At 39.7% G+C, this 16,981-nt stretch overlaps 1 protein-coding gene across 3 annotated transcripts in view; it reads right to left on the reverse strand.

Moving 5' to 3' along the window:
• kmt2ba (lysine (K)-specific methyltransferase 2Ba) overlaps nt 1-16,981 on the reverse strand; it is a 30,678-nt gene that overhangs the window by 7,821 nt on the left and 5,876 nt on the right. For 2 of the 3 annotated variants that reach the window (XM_051389518.1, XM_051389517.1), the window contains exons 5-27: nt 16,296-16,452; nt 14,063-14,336; nt 12,260-12,321; nt 11,831-12,076; nt 11,206-11,315; nt 7,334-8,197; nt 6,128-6,241; nt 5,790-5,936; nt 5,237-5,329; nt 4,923-5,040; nt 4,592-4,705; nt 4,168-4,358; nt 3,856-3,957; nt 3,641-3,751; nt 3,364-3,440; nt 2,954-3,135; nt 2,634-2,719; nt 1,710-1,844; nt 1,417-1,575; nt 1,139-1,256; nt 926-1,004; nt 478-638; nt 157-312 (exon numbers count right to left, since the gene is read on the reverse strand). In XM_051389518.1, coding sequence (XP_051245478.1) covers nt 157-312; nt 478-638; nt 926-1,004; nt 1,139-1,256; nt 1,417-1,575; nt 1,710-1,844; nt 2,634-2,719; nt 2,954-3,135; nt 3,364-3,440; nt 3,641-3,751; nt 3,856-3,957; nt 4,168-4,358; nt 4,592-4,705; nt 4,923-5,040; nt 5,237-5,329; nt 5,790-5,936; nt 6,128-6,241; nt 7,334-8,197; nt 11,206-11,315; nt 11,831-12,076; nt 12,260-12,321; nt 14,063-14,336; nt 16,296-16,452 — 3,856 coding nt within the window. The remainder of the gene's footprint in view (nt 1-156; nt 313-477; nt 639-925; nt 1,005-1,138; nt 1,257-1,416; nt 1,576-1,709; nt 1,845-2,633; nt 2,720-2,953; nt 3,136-3,363; nt 3,441-3,640; nt 3,752-3,855; nt 3,958-4,167; nt 4,359-4,591; nt 4,706-4,922; nt 5,041-5,236; nt 5,330-5,789; nt 5,937-6,127; nt 6,242-7,333; nt 8,198-11,205; nt 11,316-11,830; nt 12,077-12,259; nt 12,322-14,062; nt 14,337-16,295; nt 16,453-16,981) is intronic. The other variant, XM_051389520.1, reaches the window with a different exon arrangement.

Below are 16,981 nucleotides of genomic sequence, written 5' to 3' on the forward strand. Positions count from 1 at the left end.
AGCATGAAGAAGATGCAACAATGGTCTAGTTTGAGAATAAAGTAAGATTACACATTTAACACTCAAAAAATGCCTTTCAAAAAGTTAAACAAGTAAAAATATACAATTACATTTAAAACAAAAACAAAAATCAACATTTAATCTTAAACCATTTACCTGGAGATGGAAGAGGTCGAGATGAACCTCCTGCTGGTCTCCTGGTTTGTGTGTAACCAGGACTTTTGGATCCAGGCGTGTTGTGCTGTTTAGAGTTGGGCGATGGGGTAGTGGACTTTATTGGGCTGGAGGAGGAGCTTAAACAATCTGGGGACTCTGCCAAAGAAAAAATATTGTAAAAAAAAATCATTTTGTGAACTTGATACCTTTTTAAGGGTTAATGTCAGCTCTATATTTTGAGCAAAAACATTTCTATGAGTGCTTGCTAAAGTGAACAACAAGTGAGATGGGCCTTAAACACAAAATAAAGTTCCTGCTGACCTCTATGGTGGCTGGGACTGTGGACTATGGTGTGATTCTCTTCTTGGTCCCATCGCGGATCTTGTTCCTCACCAGGGAGAGGTGTGCTCACTTCTGTCACCTTACAGGTGTATTTGCAGCGTTTACGTGGGTCCACGGTGCTCCAGTACAACCGAGAACATCTGGAAAAGCAAGGCAAGCAGAATGTGTTCACATTAATAAATCAAACAAAAAGGACAAAGTAATTGTGCTACAGTAAGCACAAAAGTTACTAAAAGAATCATTGATGAAGTCCTACACGGTATTTAGGTTTTTAGTCACAAACATACTGATGAGACTTTTAATAAACATAAAAGATTGGCGATTCCTTTTGGCATGTTTTATCAGAACTACACTCAAAATGTGTGTTTAACCAGTCAGATCACCTCATTAAAAAGGCACCAGTTGTATAATGTCAGTGGTCACTTACTGATAGCCGACAGGATATAGCATCCTCCCATTTGATGACAGCTCTGACAGCACACCAAGTTTCTGAATCTGCAGAGAACCTGGAAAAGTGAGAAAGGAAAGATAATACGTTTTAGCACATTAAAGGCAGTCTGATATATAGCAGTAATATTTAATCCCTGTACAGGAGTCATGGGGTTCAAACCAAGAACAGACAACACCCATATATTCTTACCTATGGTCATGTTTATGGATTCTGGCTCTAAGCCTGTGAGGAACTTTCTTCTGAGATTGATCCCCTCAAAGTCCACGTATACTCGCCGCTGGACTTCAAACCCTTTCCCAGAGACCATCTGGAAGGGTACGGGAAATAAATCAATATAATTTATATAAAATGAGCAGGCGTGAGGTACGTGTGGGTAAGCTGAAGAGTGTAACGCTTTTCCCTGTTAATTTATAACTATAATAAAACTAAAAATAAAAGAGCAGCTAGGAGGAAAATTGTGTTCATACCTTCACACTGACAAGATCCCTGTGTTTGTAGCAGTACATCTTCCTGTCCTGCTGGAACACACAATTCTGGGCACGAGCACACATGAAGTGAAAATTACTCTGGCAGGTGGCAAGACAGCAGCCCACAGTGGCTCCTGACTGCCCACAACGATCACAGCGCTGGAGAATGAAGGACAAAAACAATCATGGCAATTAATCAACTTGTGCAGACTGCAATCCTTCAACGCTCAGAGCAAGTGTGATAAACATCTAGCTACTAGAAATTATTAATTTATTTCTTGATTATATCTTACCAGGTGGCGCCCTCTTGAGACAGCGCTGTGCACTTGCAAAAGAGCACTGTTCTCCTCATACACCTCTGCAGACCAAAGGCAGCAGTTAATGTGGGCCCACTCATTCTGTCCCAAGTACAACAGCCGTCCTGCATCCTGTCAGGAAGAAAAACAGATTCATATTACCTAATAAGCAGTAGAGGTAGTAGCCATTTTCACATTGTAAGCTGACATGAAGGAAAGATAAGAATATTATTTTTATTAAATGGAAGTTATCACTTTACTGATGGTGTATATGTATGATTTCAGTGAATATACATTTTTCAATTGATTAATTTAATATTTATTTACAATATATATTTTTATATTTTGATGTCACAATGACCTTTGAGTAACAGTGTAACCAATTCATGGTCCTACCAATTGTGAAATATTGTCATCAAATCACAGTGACCTTGACCTTTCCAAAATCTAATCACTTCATCCCTGAGTCCAAGTGTACCTGAGATATTGCATTCACAAGAATGGAACAGACGGATGGACAACTCAGAAACACAATGGCTCAGGCCACGTCTATTGGTGGTATGGAGGCATAAAAATGGCGAACCAGAAGAGCTACAATGTTCAGTTACTACAAACATAATCCATCCAGTATGTCATATATAGTATTGATATTTTTGTATGAAGCAAAGCGAGTGGAGCTGAAACAATTGGTTGATTAATCTGCTACTGTTTTGATAACTGATTCATCATTTCGGTCACTTTGATGGTGCAGCTTTATAAATGGGACATATTCAAACTGCTGAGTATCACTGGGTTTTGAGACTGTTGGTCAGATATGTGTTTTTGTTTTTACCACTTTCTAATATGTTATAAATTAAACATCATTAAAGAAAATATTTAATAGCTGTAGCCCTTGCAGTAATAACACAGTAAGAAACTCACACAGGGAGCATAGTCTCCATATTGTTGGCACAGGGCGCACTGTCGCATATCTTCAGCCTTTGTGGTTTCCACATCACTCATAACACCTGTGAGGAAGGAGGAGGGCTAAATGAATATTCACATTTTTAAACCCATAAAGATTTCAGGCATTTCAGGGCAGACGATAACCAATAATTGAATAATTGATACAATAACCGCTAATGATAATATTAATATATATACAAGTTTATTTTGTGATATAACACGAGTGCCAGAAGTTCTTACGTAGATCACATTCCTTGGCATACGTGATACAGAACAGGTTACAATAGTTAACATACCATGTGAATATAGAGGGAGGCTGTGCGATACGCCAGACAGCTGTGTAGTGACTGAGGATAGCAGAGAGCCAGCTTTGCCTGCCTGTGGGCCCCTGCACTCCTTGGGCTGGTATGTCCTTTCCAGCCACTGTGCATAGCTGTGCTCCTTAGATGGTGGGAGGACCGCCTCAGGGAGCATGCCACTACAGAGTGAGGGATAAGGGGGGGAGAGCCAGAGAAGACATTTGAGACAACTCTCCATCTACTACAGCGTCCTGAGTAACACTGTCATTCTCTATAGGTTATTTAAATTGCAGCTCACCAGACTGAACTACGCCATAAAGCTCAAATATATATAGTAAGGGAATAATTAATTTGTGTATATTGAGGGACTAATGTTTAATTAAATGTAAGTGGAAAAAAAAGATTACCTTGGGAATTCCTCAGAGAAGGAGTTCCACTTTTTCAGATGGTGTGCAGGAAACCAACTGAAAACCTGCTCAATCAGCTGTGGGAAAAACACAATTTAAGTATGATCAAAGGCAAACCAAGGAATGTGTATTTTTGTACATAATTTTACTCAAACAACTCTTTTTATAGTGTATTTGTGTAGTGACTCAGCTCCACATTCCATTGGAAATCAATAAAACATGGGTCTCTAAAAATAAACTAAAACCATGGGAGATTTGGGAGGAGAAGGAAGCTTACTTTGACATAGTGTGCCCTGGCCTGACTGGTTGGTCTCTGATAGTCAGGGAGAAGCTCCTCCTCCTTCAGGCGCTTCCTCATCAAAGAGGTGACATCAGCATGGAAAGCTTTCTGAGAGAGCGACAAGAGGAGAGGTTTAAAGACAGAAAGTAATAATTGTGTGACATACAGAACTTTACTTATTTTCTCAGCTGAAGGTGTGAACAGCTACTCACTATTGAGGTGTATCCGCCCGCATTAAACTTCTTCTCCATGGCTTGTAGATCACAGACTGGTTGCTGCACCCTTACAAAGTGTGTGTTGTCTGTTTCCTGACACTGAAACACAAACAGTTAAAGTAAGAGGAGAAATTCAGCTATCTGGTACCAAAAAAACATAATAAAACAATACATAAAAGAATTGAAACATTAAGTTTAATTCATTAAGTCATTAAGTTGACTTTAAGAACAAAAACTGTGTTTTCTTTTTATTCATTATTGTTAAATCAAATTTACTGCTTTAGAACAGGACTCTTGGGTAGCTCTTACCATTTTACAGATAAGGAGGTGCTGTGTGGTGTAGTGGGAGAGGAGGCCAGTGAGCACCTCCTCCAGCCCGGCCATCAGCCTGCTCTGCAGCTTTTCCTTCAAGCTGCTGTGTTCAGTTGGGTGCTGTCCGCATGGTTGACAGGTGAAAAACACTTCTTCTGGTTGGTTTGACAGCAACCCAAACAGCTCATCTATAATGACAAACAAAACACATTTAGAGCATAATTCTGTGGGTCTCTAAGAGATTATTTCCCTTTTCAGGTAATTTTTTGTCATTGTGACTTTTTTTAATTGTACTGTGTGTAAAATGTACTGTAAATTAACATGGAAAACAGTCTAAATCTAACTAAACCTGTCAACAAAAAGCAGTTCCCCACTGTATTGTTTGGTTGTAATGAAAACTCAAGAACAAAATGTTACTCACCAGAAAGTCCTTCACACGTGTAATGAATCCAGTGGCTGCACTCTGAACACTGAATCATCTGAGCTTGTTTCTTGTTGTCATCGTAGCACTTGTGGCAGACAGTGCAGAAATTACCTGATATAAATACAGATCACATATGAATCACATTGTCCATTTCTAGCGCCACACATTTGAACTATAAATACATACTATGCATATGAGTCCAGATTATCCTTCAAAGAAACAGTTGATGTGTTTGTTTACAACTAATGACCCACGTATTTACTGAGCTTTTACATGTGTCTACAAGGCCTTCAGAAAACACTGCTGTGTCTCAGCCTCAGCCTCTTACCTTTGTTGTGCAGAAGACTGCAGTCAGGACAGAGGTCCTGCTCGTGATTCCAGGCCAAGTCCCAGCTCTTTCCAGGAGTCACGCCACAGCTTTTACACCGAATGCATGTCATGCACACCTACACACACGTCACAAAACATCAAGCACATGTGGGGCTAGGAGGGTTCAAACTGCAAACAAAACACATAAATCGTGGCATTCTTGACACAGATCTGCCCCAGTATCTTAACATTTTATGACAATTTAGTACTTTTGATATCTCCGAGACACAACAAGGACATTCCAATATATTTTAAGGGTAATAAAGCAATTACCCAAGGCATGCTGCAGTTCATAGGTTTAGGGTAAGTTGGTCCCAAGCAGGAAGGGTGGTAGGATGTTTGACATCTTCTGCACTGCAACACAGGCTAGAGAGGAAAAAAACACTAGGGTATAAAGGCCATCTCAAATGTGCAAATATACTAATAAAAAATTATAAATAACGGAATGTGATCATAATATCTCATGTACAATTTCCAAAGACAGTGTAATGTAGCATGGTAAAATTAAAAACTTTTAATAAAAATTGTATCTGAAATAGATATGAAGGTGAAAACCCAGTTGAACGTGTCTGTGTAATATAACAAACTGAAAATCTTCTTGTTCCGCAAAAAGACACTTTCTGTGTATTTCCCTAAAACAATTACATATCACAAAATTTACTCCAAAAGATTTGCCAGTGTGCATTTATCATCAATTACATCTTTTTTATTTTATTTTGTGTTATTCATATTAATGTAACCCAATTAAAATAAATTAACCTTTCCTTAAATCACATTTACGAGACTGTTTTTGTTTTCACATCACAAGGGATTCTGGGTTGCATACCTTCGTGTTTTTGCTTCGACGGCCACACACGTGACAGAATTTGCAGCGCCTGCAGCACCAGTTCTCCTTGTTCTGTTTTATTGGGCGTTCCTCTGGCGAGAGGCAGAAACTGTGGAAAGGCTCACAGCAGATCTGGCAGAATATCATCTGAGGGAAGTGGGGGACAAAAGGAGACCAGTTTAGCCACCAAAAATGATATTATTGGCACTGACTCCAAAATACTGCAAACACAGACTTGGAGATATGACCGTTATCGTAACACTTCTCATCTTATATATTTACACACACATTACTTATAACTAGACTATTTGGGCTCAAAAAGAATTGAACTGAATTACCTCATGTCGCCCTTTACTGGCACAAAGCAGACAGACAGGTTGTGGCGTGGTAGGGACAGACGTGAGGACACTGAGGCCTCCCATTAGCCATACATTTTGTACAGCACAGTCCTCCTGGTAGACACAAAGAAAGAGGAAGGTGATCAGTTTTTTTTATTGATATTCTGAGGACACATGAGCTCATTAACATGAATTAAATTTATTTAAAAAAGCAACTTAATAACAGCCCCATCACAACCAGTAGTAGCAAGGCTGGTCCTTGATGTGTTACAATAATGAACACCAGGATAAAGGCAATTTATATAACAGCTCTGTAGTTCATACTTTAGAGCTAGAGAAAAGACAAAGGTGTTTATCTTTCAATCTTTTCTGAGAGGTATATATTCTTTTACCTTAAAAACACAATGAGTAGGATATTCCTAAAGAAAAAACCAAAACAATGTATCATTCATATGGTCATAATCCCTCTCAATCATCAACCCTGACCCACTGGTGTGTGTGTGGTGGAGTCTTTATCTGCAGAGACCCTGCCCTCTGCCTGTATTTTGCTCTATAGGGGACGTTTTTAGATGTCAACCTTTGGGCAGTGCGCAGGGTCAGAGAGTCTATAAAAAAAACATAGCGAGGAGATAGCTGTCTGTCTCTCTCTCTCTCCTCTGGTCTGCAGCCCTGGCACAGCGGTAAAACAAAGTGGGGAGAGGTCTATGCGAGACTATGAATATATAAAGAGCTGCAGCTCTGTGTCTATTTGACTGAGGGCAGGCTGAGCTACACACAGGAGACAGTGCAGCTCCAGCACAAAACCCAGCAATGCGCATACTTCTGTAAGATTGTGTGGAGGTACTTTAGAACATAACCGCTGTGAAACAATCAGAAAATACAGTTTAATTTCTCTGACTCACTACTTTGTTATCTGTAGCTGCACTCCCTAACTCCCATTCACTGTCTAGCTTGTTCTGCTCTCAGTTGACACAGGGCGGGGCCAACTTTGAATGGTGCAAACAAACCTCTACTCAGTATGCCTTTAAGTGCCTTACAGTCTCAAGTGCTTTCATTTCAAGTAAGGGCAGCCAAATCTGAAATCTCTAAACAACTCGTCATGTGAAGTTTTAAATGCAACGCTGGTGCTGAAAAGCAATATATGGTCAATTTCAACACCCCAGTGAAAGGCAATCTAAAAATGCCATACTGCAAAAAAAAACTCACCTTGAAGTCCACACGGATCTTGTACTTGTGCTGCAACGGGCCCTTTTGGGGAAATCCGTTAGTTAACCCCGTCAGGGTGTTCACTGACGCACACTCTGCAGGATTCTGGGAACGAAGGACATAGTGTGTGTCAGTTGTTGGACAGTTTTGCGGCACTGTCCCTTTCACAGAAACGTCCTCCTTCTCCTCTTCCGGTTGATCCCCTCGTTCGTCCTCCTGATCCTCTTGCGTGCCCTCCTGTAACTCTGTTTGCGGATCGACAGTCTGAGGGAGCACTTGCAAACTTTTGTGCACTGGTTTATCTTTGTTAGCTGTGTTTGTCTCAGTCAAAACGTCTGGGTGCTGCACCTCAGACTCTGGATGTTCCTGAAAACACAACTTTGAAGAAACCTCTGACAGAGATGAGTGCAGTGTGGACTGGGGAGAGTGTTCGGAAGATGATGATGATGATGATATACATTTTTGCCAATGCAAGACTGACTGCACCTGAGACTTGGGCAAACGATGCAAACGCAACAGCAAGGATTTCATTTTAGAGTCTGTTATGGGGTGTGGGGAAAGTGGAGAAGCGGGATGAGTTACAGGCTGGGACAATTCAGGAGGAGACTGTGTTGTGATATGTGATGGATGTGAAATAGCAGGCTGTGTTACAAGCTGGGACAATATTGGATGCGATTGTGAAGCACACTGATCCAGACACTGAGGCAACTGCTGTGGCAAAGACAGAGCAGACTGCAGGATAAAATCAGGCAGACGGTATAAGTGTATTTGTAGCTGCTTCTGCAGCTTCGGCATTGGGCTCCTGGCTGGGCTGGTTTCTGGTAAAGTTTCTCTGGGCTCCATCTCCTCCGTGCTCTCCTGTTCCTGTGGAGGAGGGGACTGCCTAAGCCAACCAGCACGACAGGTTCCAAAGATACACTGATACTAGTGACATGCAGAGGCGGCGACTGGCAGCAGCCAAAGTGACAGGAAAAGGGAGAACTGTGACTTGTAGAGTAATGTGTTAGCCAGGAATAAGAAGTGAGAAAAGGTAAAGAAAATATAGCAAACGCATTCAGTAGCAGTAGAGATAAACAGATAAGTGAAGTATGCATGTGTCGAGTTCAAAGACAGCTAGATAATCACAAAAACTAAAAACACAATATTAAGACTAACAAATAATTTGTCATGTTTAGTGTAATCTCTGATACGTAGGCTGTGCAATGAAAAAATGCAGATAGCATGGGAACATGAGAAAAATCATCTAGTTTGATGTGAGTAATTTAACTTTTAAACATTTACACCTCTGTATCACTTCTTTACTGGATCTAGTGGAATGCAGATGTGAGGTTGTATGGTGTACAGATGTTGCACTGATTTTGCTCCTTCAAAAAAGAGTTTTATGCTAAGATGTGTGTTTGTTAGTTTCAGAGGAAGGGTTTGTCTATTTTGTCTGCACCATATGCAGTGTGCTACCGCTATACATTTATTTCTCCAATGTTGATGGAATATGTAATCTGTAATTTATAGTTTGTGTTAAGATGCCCGTTTTATTTATAATCTCTCTCTATAACACCCACACTTCCAGACAGCAGTAAACATGTCATAAACGCACTGACACAGCCCTTTTAATTAAAATTTCAGACACATGCAGATACAGTGTGTTTAGATGCACCCAGCATGTAAATGCAGATAATTATATGTGCATTTTCAAGAAAGGTGCATGCGTGATTATATGCATGCAGGTACTCCACTAGATATATGCACGTTGTATTGTAAACCAGCATATCCTGTGGGTCTTTACTAATACACTGTAAATAAGGGTGTTCCTTCTAAAAGGGTCTAAGCATGCCTTTTGCACACACCAGCGTACTGTCCATCACCAAGTGTGTTTACATTCTGCTGAGCTCTTCTCCTTAAGAAAACAACCACTGCACTCCTACACTGTAGTGGGCACTGTGGACAAATCTACAGCTAACAAAAAACGGAAAACCACCCACAAACTTGGCGAAAACAGGAAATGCTGCATGTCACTTTGTTTACAATTCCACGAAAATAGACCGCATGTTGTTGATTTTGTGTGCTTGTTTCCCCTTTATTCTTGTCTTCAAAATTCAGAGGCTTCCTTTGTAGCTGATGTGTTTTGGAAGGAGGAGGAAGATGGGAGTTACTAGCATGTGTCAACACCAACCAATGAAGAACAGCACACATGACCTCAGACCTCATGAGGTTTCAAATTTTAAGATGTATACACCAGATCCCTTAACCAGCAGCAACAACACTACCAATTTGTAACCAACAGACACAGATGAAGATAAATTCAACACTTGGAATCATCGTCTTTACATAAATATGGGGGGGAGGGGGGGGGATTTCTAATGAAGAATGGCAGAGGTTTCAAGCAATGCAGATTTTAGGGTAAAAGAAAAAAAAATTTAAAAAAGCCAAGGTCAGGTCGAGCTTTGACAGTGGACGAGCAAACTGTTCCATATTCACAAGTTTGCATGATTAGATTGGCATGTGATTTGAAGAAGCCAAATGTACATGCCAAACAGAAAAAGCAGAAGCAAAGAGACAGGCAGCACAGCCAATATTTAAGATATAATCTTAGCTCAAGTTATAACACAGTGTCACAGCCGTTTCAACACTAAAATTAGTGGCATCTGAAAGTGATGGCGGATTTTACTGATCAGTTATACTGACGATCGCAGTAATAATAGGCTTCATAAAAACTCGTTACTAGAAGGCTTATAATCTTACCATCAGATTATTTTAGATTTTATCTAATTGTTGGATTTCTTTCAAAATTAAACTAAACATACAATCACAGAATTCTTTGTTTCGTATTTATTGTTATGAATTTATACTGACATTAGTGAAGTGCACAAACAGAAGTGATTACATCAGGTTATTGTGATTGTGTTATTTTGCCTACTTAATGCCTACACATATAGGGTGGGAAGTTAGGGTCAATTTCTTTCTTTGTGATTGGTTATTTTCTGAACCTTGGGTCTCCTCTTGATTAAAAAAGGTGTGGTTAATGTTGTAGTGTATTTGTATGATAACGGAAGAAAATAAACTTGTGTGTGAAGTTAAAATGCTCATTTAAACAGGACATACGTTTTTACTTTCAGTTAATTAAGATTACTTTTTAATGCCCGGTTGCATTAATCCACTTAGGCTAAGGTTGCCCTTTAATTTTGATCCGAGGATGCCTTAGAAGAAAGTTAGTAGCATAAAATCACCATAAGGATTTCCTTAGGATGTTGTAAGGGAAAACCTTTTGATCTCTAAGTGCTTTTAGATACTCAAGTATCGCCTTATGCGTTGTTAGAAGGTCCTTAGTAACATTTTCCTGAACAAGTTAGCCAAAAACATTACCATCAAAAAGGACTTGCTGCCTCAAACAGAAACTGAGATGGGCTATTTTATCACGAACATAGTTTAATTGGTATATAATTTAAGGTTAAGTACATGCAAGGTGTTTAATATGAAGGGAAAATGTGAAAGTCCAAAACAGGATATTAGCAAGGCTGAATTTGAAAGATGTTATTAAAATCACTCAATCCAACACAGATGATTCAATTAAAATGAGAGAAATAAAAACAGAAAGTAAGATGCAGACCTGGGCAAAGTATTACTTGGAAATATTTGTAGTTGTTTGTGGTCTAATGATTGTCTGATGATGGTGTCTAATTATTCAGACTATCAGTTAGGCTTAATTTAATCTGACAAATTTGTTTTTTTAATTACAATTTTTCTTTACCACTACCTATATGGAAATGTATCTGACTACCAATATAAGTAAAACCATTTTCCAAAAATATAACTTGACCCAGGTTTGATTAGGTGACATACTGGAGGCGAGGGGGAAATCTGCTTGATGTTTTTACCTTGTAAGCTCTGGGTCTGCTCCCAGCTCCTCTGGAGAACGGTCGGCGATGCTTCACCACCTCAGATGGAGGGATGTTTGGCACTGATCCACCATCTTGGGAAGCAGGATCTCCAAAAGATAAAAACAGATCTAAGGCACAATTCTGATTCTACTTTCAAAAAAACACAAGGATAATGTATTCTGTGACTCTATGTCAAGCTCTTTAAAATAGCCGGTCAGCTTTTTTTGGACAATTTTTAAAATCAGGTTTACATGGGGTCTCATTTACTTTGTGATTTTAACCCGTAGAAACTGTGGCCAAGGAAATGTTTGCATTGGAAATGGCTTTGTTACATGTGGGAGAGCTAATTTGACTGGATCCATGTTGTCTTCTCTATCAGCCAACACTACACAGGACAGGAGGACAGGGAAAATAGTCAGCCGTCCAATCATAATAATTATGTGTGTGTAGTTACATTTTTGGAAAGATACAGTGTAATCATCTAAAGTCCCTGTTGGTGGAAATAAAGTGACATGTATCAAAGGTCCCATGTCGGAAATGAAAATGCTGGAACCACAGCTGGAAAAAGGGATTGACCAGAAGCATTACAGTGACTGAGTCACAAAAACAAAGCTTTAGTTACCTTGGTTAGCAGATGCTACACTTGGCTTGACTGTTGACTGTTTAACTGCCTTATCCCCTTGTTCTTCTTCCTCCTCTTCTTCAGATTCAGACTTCAGCAAGCTGCTGTAGGAACGCGGTGTGATGTTACGCAGGGAGTGTTTCTGGACTCCGAGCGCCATCGAGGACGATCCCTCGCCTGCCCCTCCGAACCTCCAGTTGGAATCATCACTACTTGACACACAGCCCGACAGCCGCCTCGATTGGACTGAGAAAAATATTAAATTAATTTAAATTATATAATATTAAAATATTATAATTATTTGGATACTTTCTTGAATTTGTTACCCTAAAGAATTAATTATAGCAAGAAATACAAGATCTAACGTAGCAACATCACTGCTCAGGAATACAATTATGAGCAGGAGCATCATCCAATTAAAAGACATACCTTTCAATGGTTTGATGATTCGATCAATCTTCGCTTTCTCAATCCGATCACACTTCTTATATCTGAAGGCATAAGAAAGAGTAAAATGTAATTATGTGTCCAAGATAAAGTGCATATGTAGACATCTATGAATGTGTTTAACTGTAAGAGTCGACTTGCCTTCATTAACAGGATTGTTTAATATGTTTTACTGGAAGGAAATAAAAAGTATTTTCATGTTTCATGTACAAAAAACGCTTAATCTAGAAGTCACACAGTATTTTAGGCACTTAAACATTTTAGAACCTAATTTAGCACTAAAATATATCTGCTATTCTTTCCCCAAACACACTGTCTGGATGTTTTGTATTGCCTATCTTAAATGCAATAATTCTACATTTTGGGAAATACTTTTCTTACTGAGATTTAAACAGGAAAGATTGATACCACTCTCAGGTCTGTATGGTAAATATGAAGCCAGCAGCTGGTTAGCTTAGCTAGCACAAAGACTGGAAACAGGGGGACACAGCTAGCCTGACTTTGTCCAAAGATAACAAATTCCACCTACCAGCACAAGCACTTAGCAGTTTCCCTGTTTCCTGTCTTTGTGCTGAGGTAATCTAGTCTGCTGCAATCTGTAGTTTCATATTTACCGTGCAGACATGAGAGCAGTAGAAATCTTCTGATCTAACTCTTGACAAGAAAGCAAATTAGTCTTAAATAAGTACATTTCACTAAATGTGAAATTATTCCTTTTAACTAATAGCAAGCATTAGGGACTACATTTGGGGCTTAAGGGCTGATTACTGTAAATTCTCAGATAGTCGTCAGGGCCTTTGTGTACCTCAGTGACAGAGAAACCAGCCTTTATGTCTAAATTCCCCTGTTCACCCAGGATATGCAAATTCATAACATGTTAGTCATGCTTATGTTGCAAATAATGTTAAGTTACCATGAATGAAACCAACACTTCTAGAATTTTTGCATCGAAAGGTTTCATGTTAAAACATGTGGCGCTCTGGTAGGTCACCTGGTAGAGCCGGCGCGCTGTACTAATGCTGAGTCACTGCTGCAGCGACCATAGGTTCGAGTTCGACCTTTGACCCTTTGCTGCGTGTCATCCCCTCTCCCCCCTTTCCTGTCTATCTTTAGCTGTCTTATCTAATTAAGGGAAAAGGCCCCAAAAATATATCAATGTGAAAACACATCAGGTAGCATTGAGTTTTGTTGATAGTAGCCTAACACCGACACACGATTATGGCAAAGAAGAAAGTAGTAAGAGGGAAAATACTTCTGTTAATTAAGAGAAACTTGAAGCAGCAGAGTGGTGAGTGGAACATGAAAGTATCACTGTACGGGTGGAATGAGTGACGTCTAAATATTATTACTTATACAAAATGTACCATGTGAGCTGATATAGGAGGCTACATTAATATTACTGTTTGTTATTTGGATACCGGCTTGAGAATTTACAGTAAGATCTATGCACATTGACATTACAGATAGACAACAAGCTAATACAGCACTCAGGGAACTTCTTCACTTGCCAGACATCTGTTCACCCAAAATACATTTCCAACGACCAGGTCGGAAAAACCTGAGCTCATCATATTTGTATAGTGGATTTATTTACACTGCCAGCTCTTCTTGCAGACCTTCTGTGTCAAACCTTCAATTCATTGAAACCTTAAGTGCCTAAACCCATCAAGTGGTGTGTGAGAAATGCCTATGCAACACAGACATCTTGCGGAGTAAAATCAGCCTATTTACCAGCTTTTCTCTGTAAACTCAACAATCAGAATCTATGGTTAGTGTTTAACTTACATGCAACACTGCCGCTTGGTGTTGGGCCCCCCGAACTTGGGCTTATCGAGGCAGTTGATGCACTTTGCGCAGTCCTCCTCTATCAAACAACCTCTGCAGCGTCCACAGCGCCGGGCACGGACTCCCCCAGGTGCATACTGACTCAGGGGCTTCCTTCTTTTTAATCTGTGGCCCCTACCCCTTCCCCTCCCCCTCCTCCGCTGGATGGTCTCCTGAGAGACAACCCACTGAGCCCTGCCCTGATCAGTGATGTCATCGTCATCGTCGGCCACATCTGAAGGCGAGAGACAAAGGAGGATGGGTAAAAGCGCCACAATGTGCATTACAAACATAATTAAGTGCATGTGATGTGGGGCGGCATATCTGGATGCCAGAACTTGAGGTTGCGTTGGAGGTGCTTATATTGTCATTTACTGGTCTTTTGTTTGGCGAGCCTGGTTTCTACGGCTACTATAAATACTATTGGCTGCATGAAGTGTTTGAAATCTAAGAATTACTCTACAATAAAGTTAGGTGACTGGACATTTCTGATAAATCCATTGCTGGTGGAAATTGACCTACTGAACATTTTTGGGTTTTAAAACTACTACAAATAATTTGGAAACTCAATTCACAACCTATTGCAACCCCCAGTGGTAGTATTTTAATGCCACCTGGCACAAAGACTGAAAATAATAATAAATCAGACTGAAATTAATTACTTATAGGTGGTGACTGTCATGATTTTAACAGAATAATGTAGCAGAAATAACCTTGTGTAAGGATCCATTTTCTCCCCAACATGTGTTCATTAGGAGGCAAAATTCAGGGCAGTGAGTCTATTTGTCAAATGGCACTTCCTCACCTCATACTGAGTGATGCTCACTCGACCAGTGTTGGGTAAAGCTTTCCAACAGCGGTGGCTAATCTGTGTGTGACAAAAGATATTTTTGCTGGCAAATATTTTAGTTACAACTACATTGAGCTAACAAAGCAGTTTTATTTATTTTTCTGCTCAGCAGGTGAAATTGATTTTAGGTTGTGTGTTTGTAACTGCAGAAGCTTAGCTATGCCAGTTTGAAAGAATATTTTAGCAGGTGAATGTTTTCATTAAAATACACTAGCAGAGCAGCTTGGCCAAAATGAATTTAAGTCTGGACAAATGGTAATGAAGCATTTTGGAGAAATTGAACTGAAAAACAGTTAACCTACCTGAGGACTTGGTTATATACAGTGTCTTTTTTTAATTGTTTACAATCAATCTGTGAATGATGCGGTAATCCTGAGGCTGGTAGAAACTCCAACTACACAGTAGCAACAGTTGAGGCTGCACATCTTGAAATGTGCTGCAGGGAAGGTTCAGCAACTTGAATTTAAGACTTTAAGACTTTTTTTTAATACCACACAGAATGCAATTTAATACCGGTTTCAACATCACACAAAATAATAACGGATGAATTAAACAATTAAATTCAGTTTTTGATAAAATCAACACACAGCCCATAAGGAGCGGTGTGTAGTGACAGTGTTTGCTACAGGTCCGATGGTGGATTGAAAGGTTTTTGGGGACAACAACCAACCGCTGGAAGCAGCTGATACCGACCACAGGGTCTATTCAAAGTAGTCTTTTAAGTATCCAAATTAAGAAATGACGAAGCATCATGAATTGACAACTGTTATCAACATTTACAACATATTCCACTCTCTCCAACAGCCTGTGCTTGGTTATTGGGAGCAGCGTAGAGCTCAACAAATATACAGCATTTCCCTCAGAATGGTGTAACTGTGGAGGGGCGGGGCAATATTTGTATTTCGAGTAGGACATTTCTTATTTTAAAAATTGAATTCTACTTAATTCTCCATCTTATTTTAGTGTTTACACACAAACTACTTTAATCAGCTTTTTCCCTTCTCCCCCTCACACACCTACAGCCTTGTCTCACACACCGGCTTGTCCTGCCCCTTTCTTGGTGAGCAGTAGATTTTATAAAAAGGACTTTTTCACCCACAATTTCATTTTCACAACAGCAGGCGAGCCGCACATGGAGGCTTGCGAAAGCAAGAATATAGAATGTGTCAACCAGATAACGTCGCCATCTTTCTTTTTGCAGAACGTGTGCAAAACGCTAAAATGTGTTTCCAGGCAGTTATTACACCTGGTGGTCCACCCAAGTACATTTATGTGCGAGAAAGACTAAAGAAAGTCAGACTATCTGCATTCTGCTTAAAAACAACACATGGAGATGCACTGTACCTTCTGCTGTTGGAGAAAAGGTGATGCCCTCCCTCTCGTGAAGTGGCAGGGCGCTGAGTCTGGGAATATCATCTGGCACCATGGCACGGGGCTGCCCCAAAGCCACTGCTGCTGCCCGACAGACATGTTTGATCCTCGGACCACCCAGTGGCTGCTCCTGCACACAAACACAAACAGAATATTTAGTTACAAACAAATTGTGGTAATTTATGGTAAACAAACCTCCACGTGGAATATATCACATTACACTGACAGTAGGATATATTGTCCATGGTAAAGTGCAAATGATAAATGCAAATTATTTAATAATGACAAAACAAAAAACAATCTATATATTTAATACATAATTTGGTTCTACCAGTGAAGTGCTGTTACAGTCTTGTTTCTCTCTTAATTGTGTTGTTGGTGTGTATATTAAATATCTAAAATCTGCTCCACAAATAAAGCTGGACTTTCATTCATCCATTTCCTGGTATGTGGATGTACAGTTTATGTTCGTTTTCTGCTGCTTTATGTACAAAAGCAAGTGCTTATCTTTCATGATGGACTCTGGCTCAACACTCATACAGAGTGAGTTTAACAGTTGTTTTTTCTCTCTCCCAGTGTTATAGGGTGGATCTTCCAAAGTACATACAGTATATATGTGAATAAACGATCGTGGTAAGAACCAAAGCACAAATGATTAC

The sequence above is a fragment of the Dicentrarchus labrax genome, unplaced genomic scaffold (genome assembly GCF_905237075.1).
Source record: "Dicentrarchus labrax unplaced genomic scaffold, dlabrax2021, whole genome shotgun sequence".
Classification (NCBI taxonomy): domain Eukaryota; kingdom Metazoa; phylum Chordata; class Actinopteri; family Moronidae; genus Dicentrarchus; species Dicentrarchus labrax.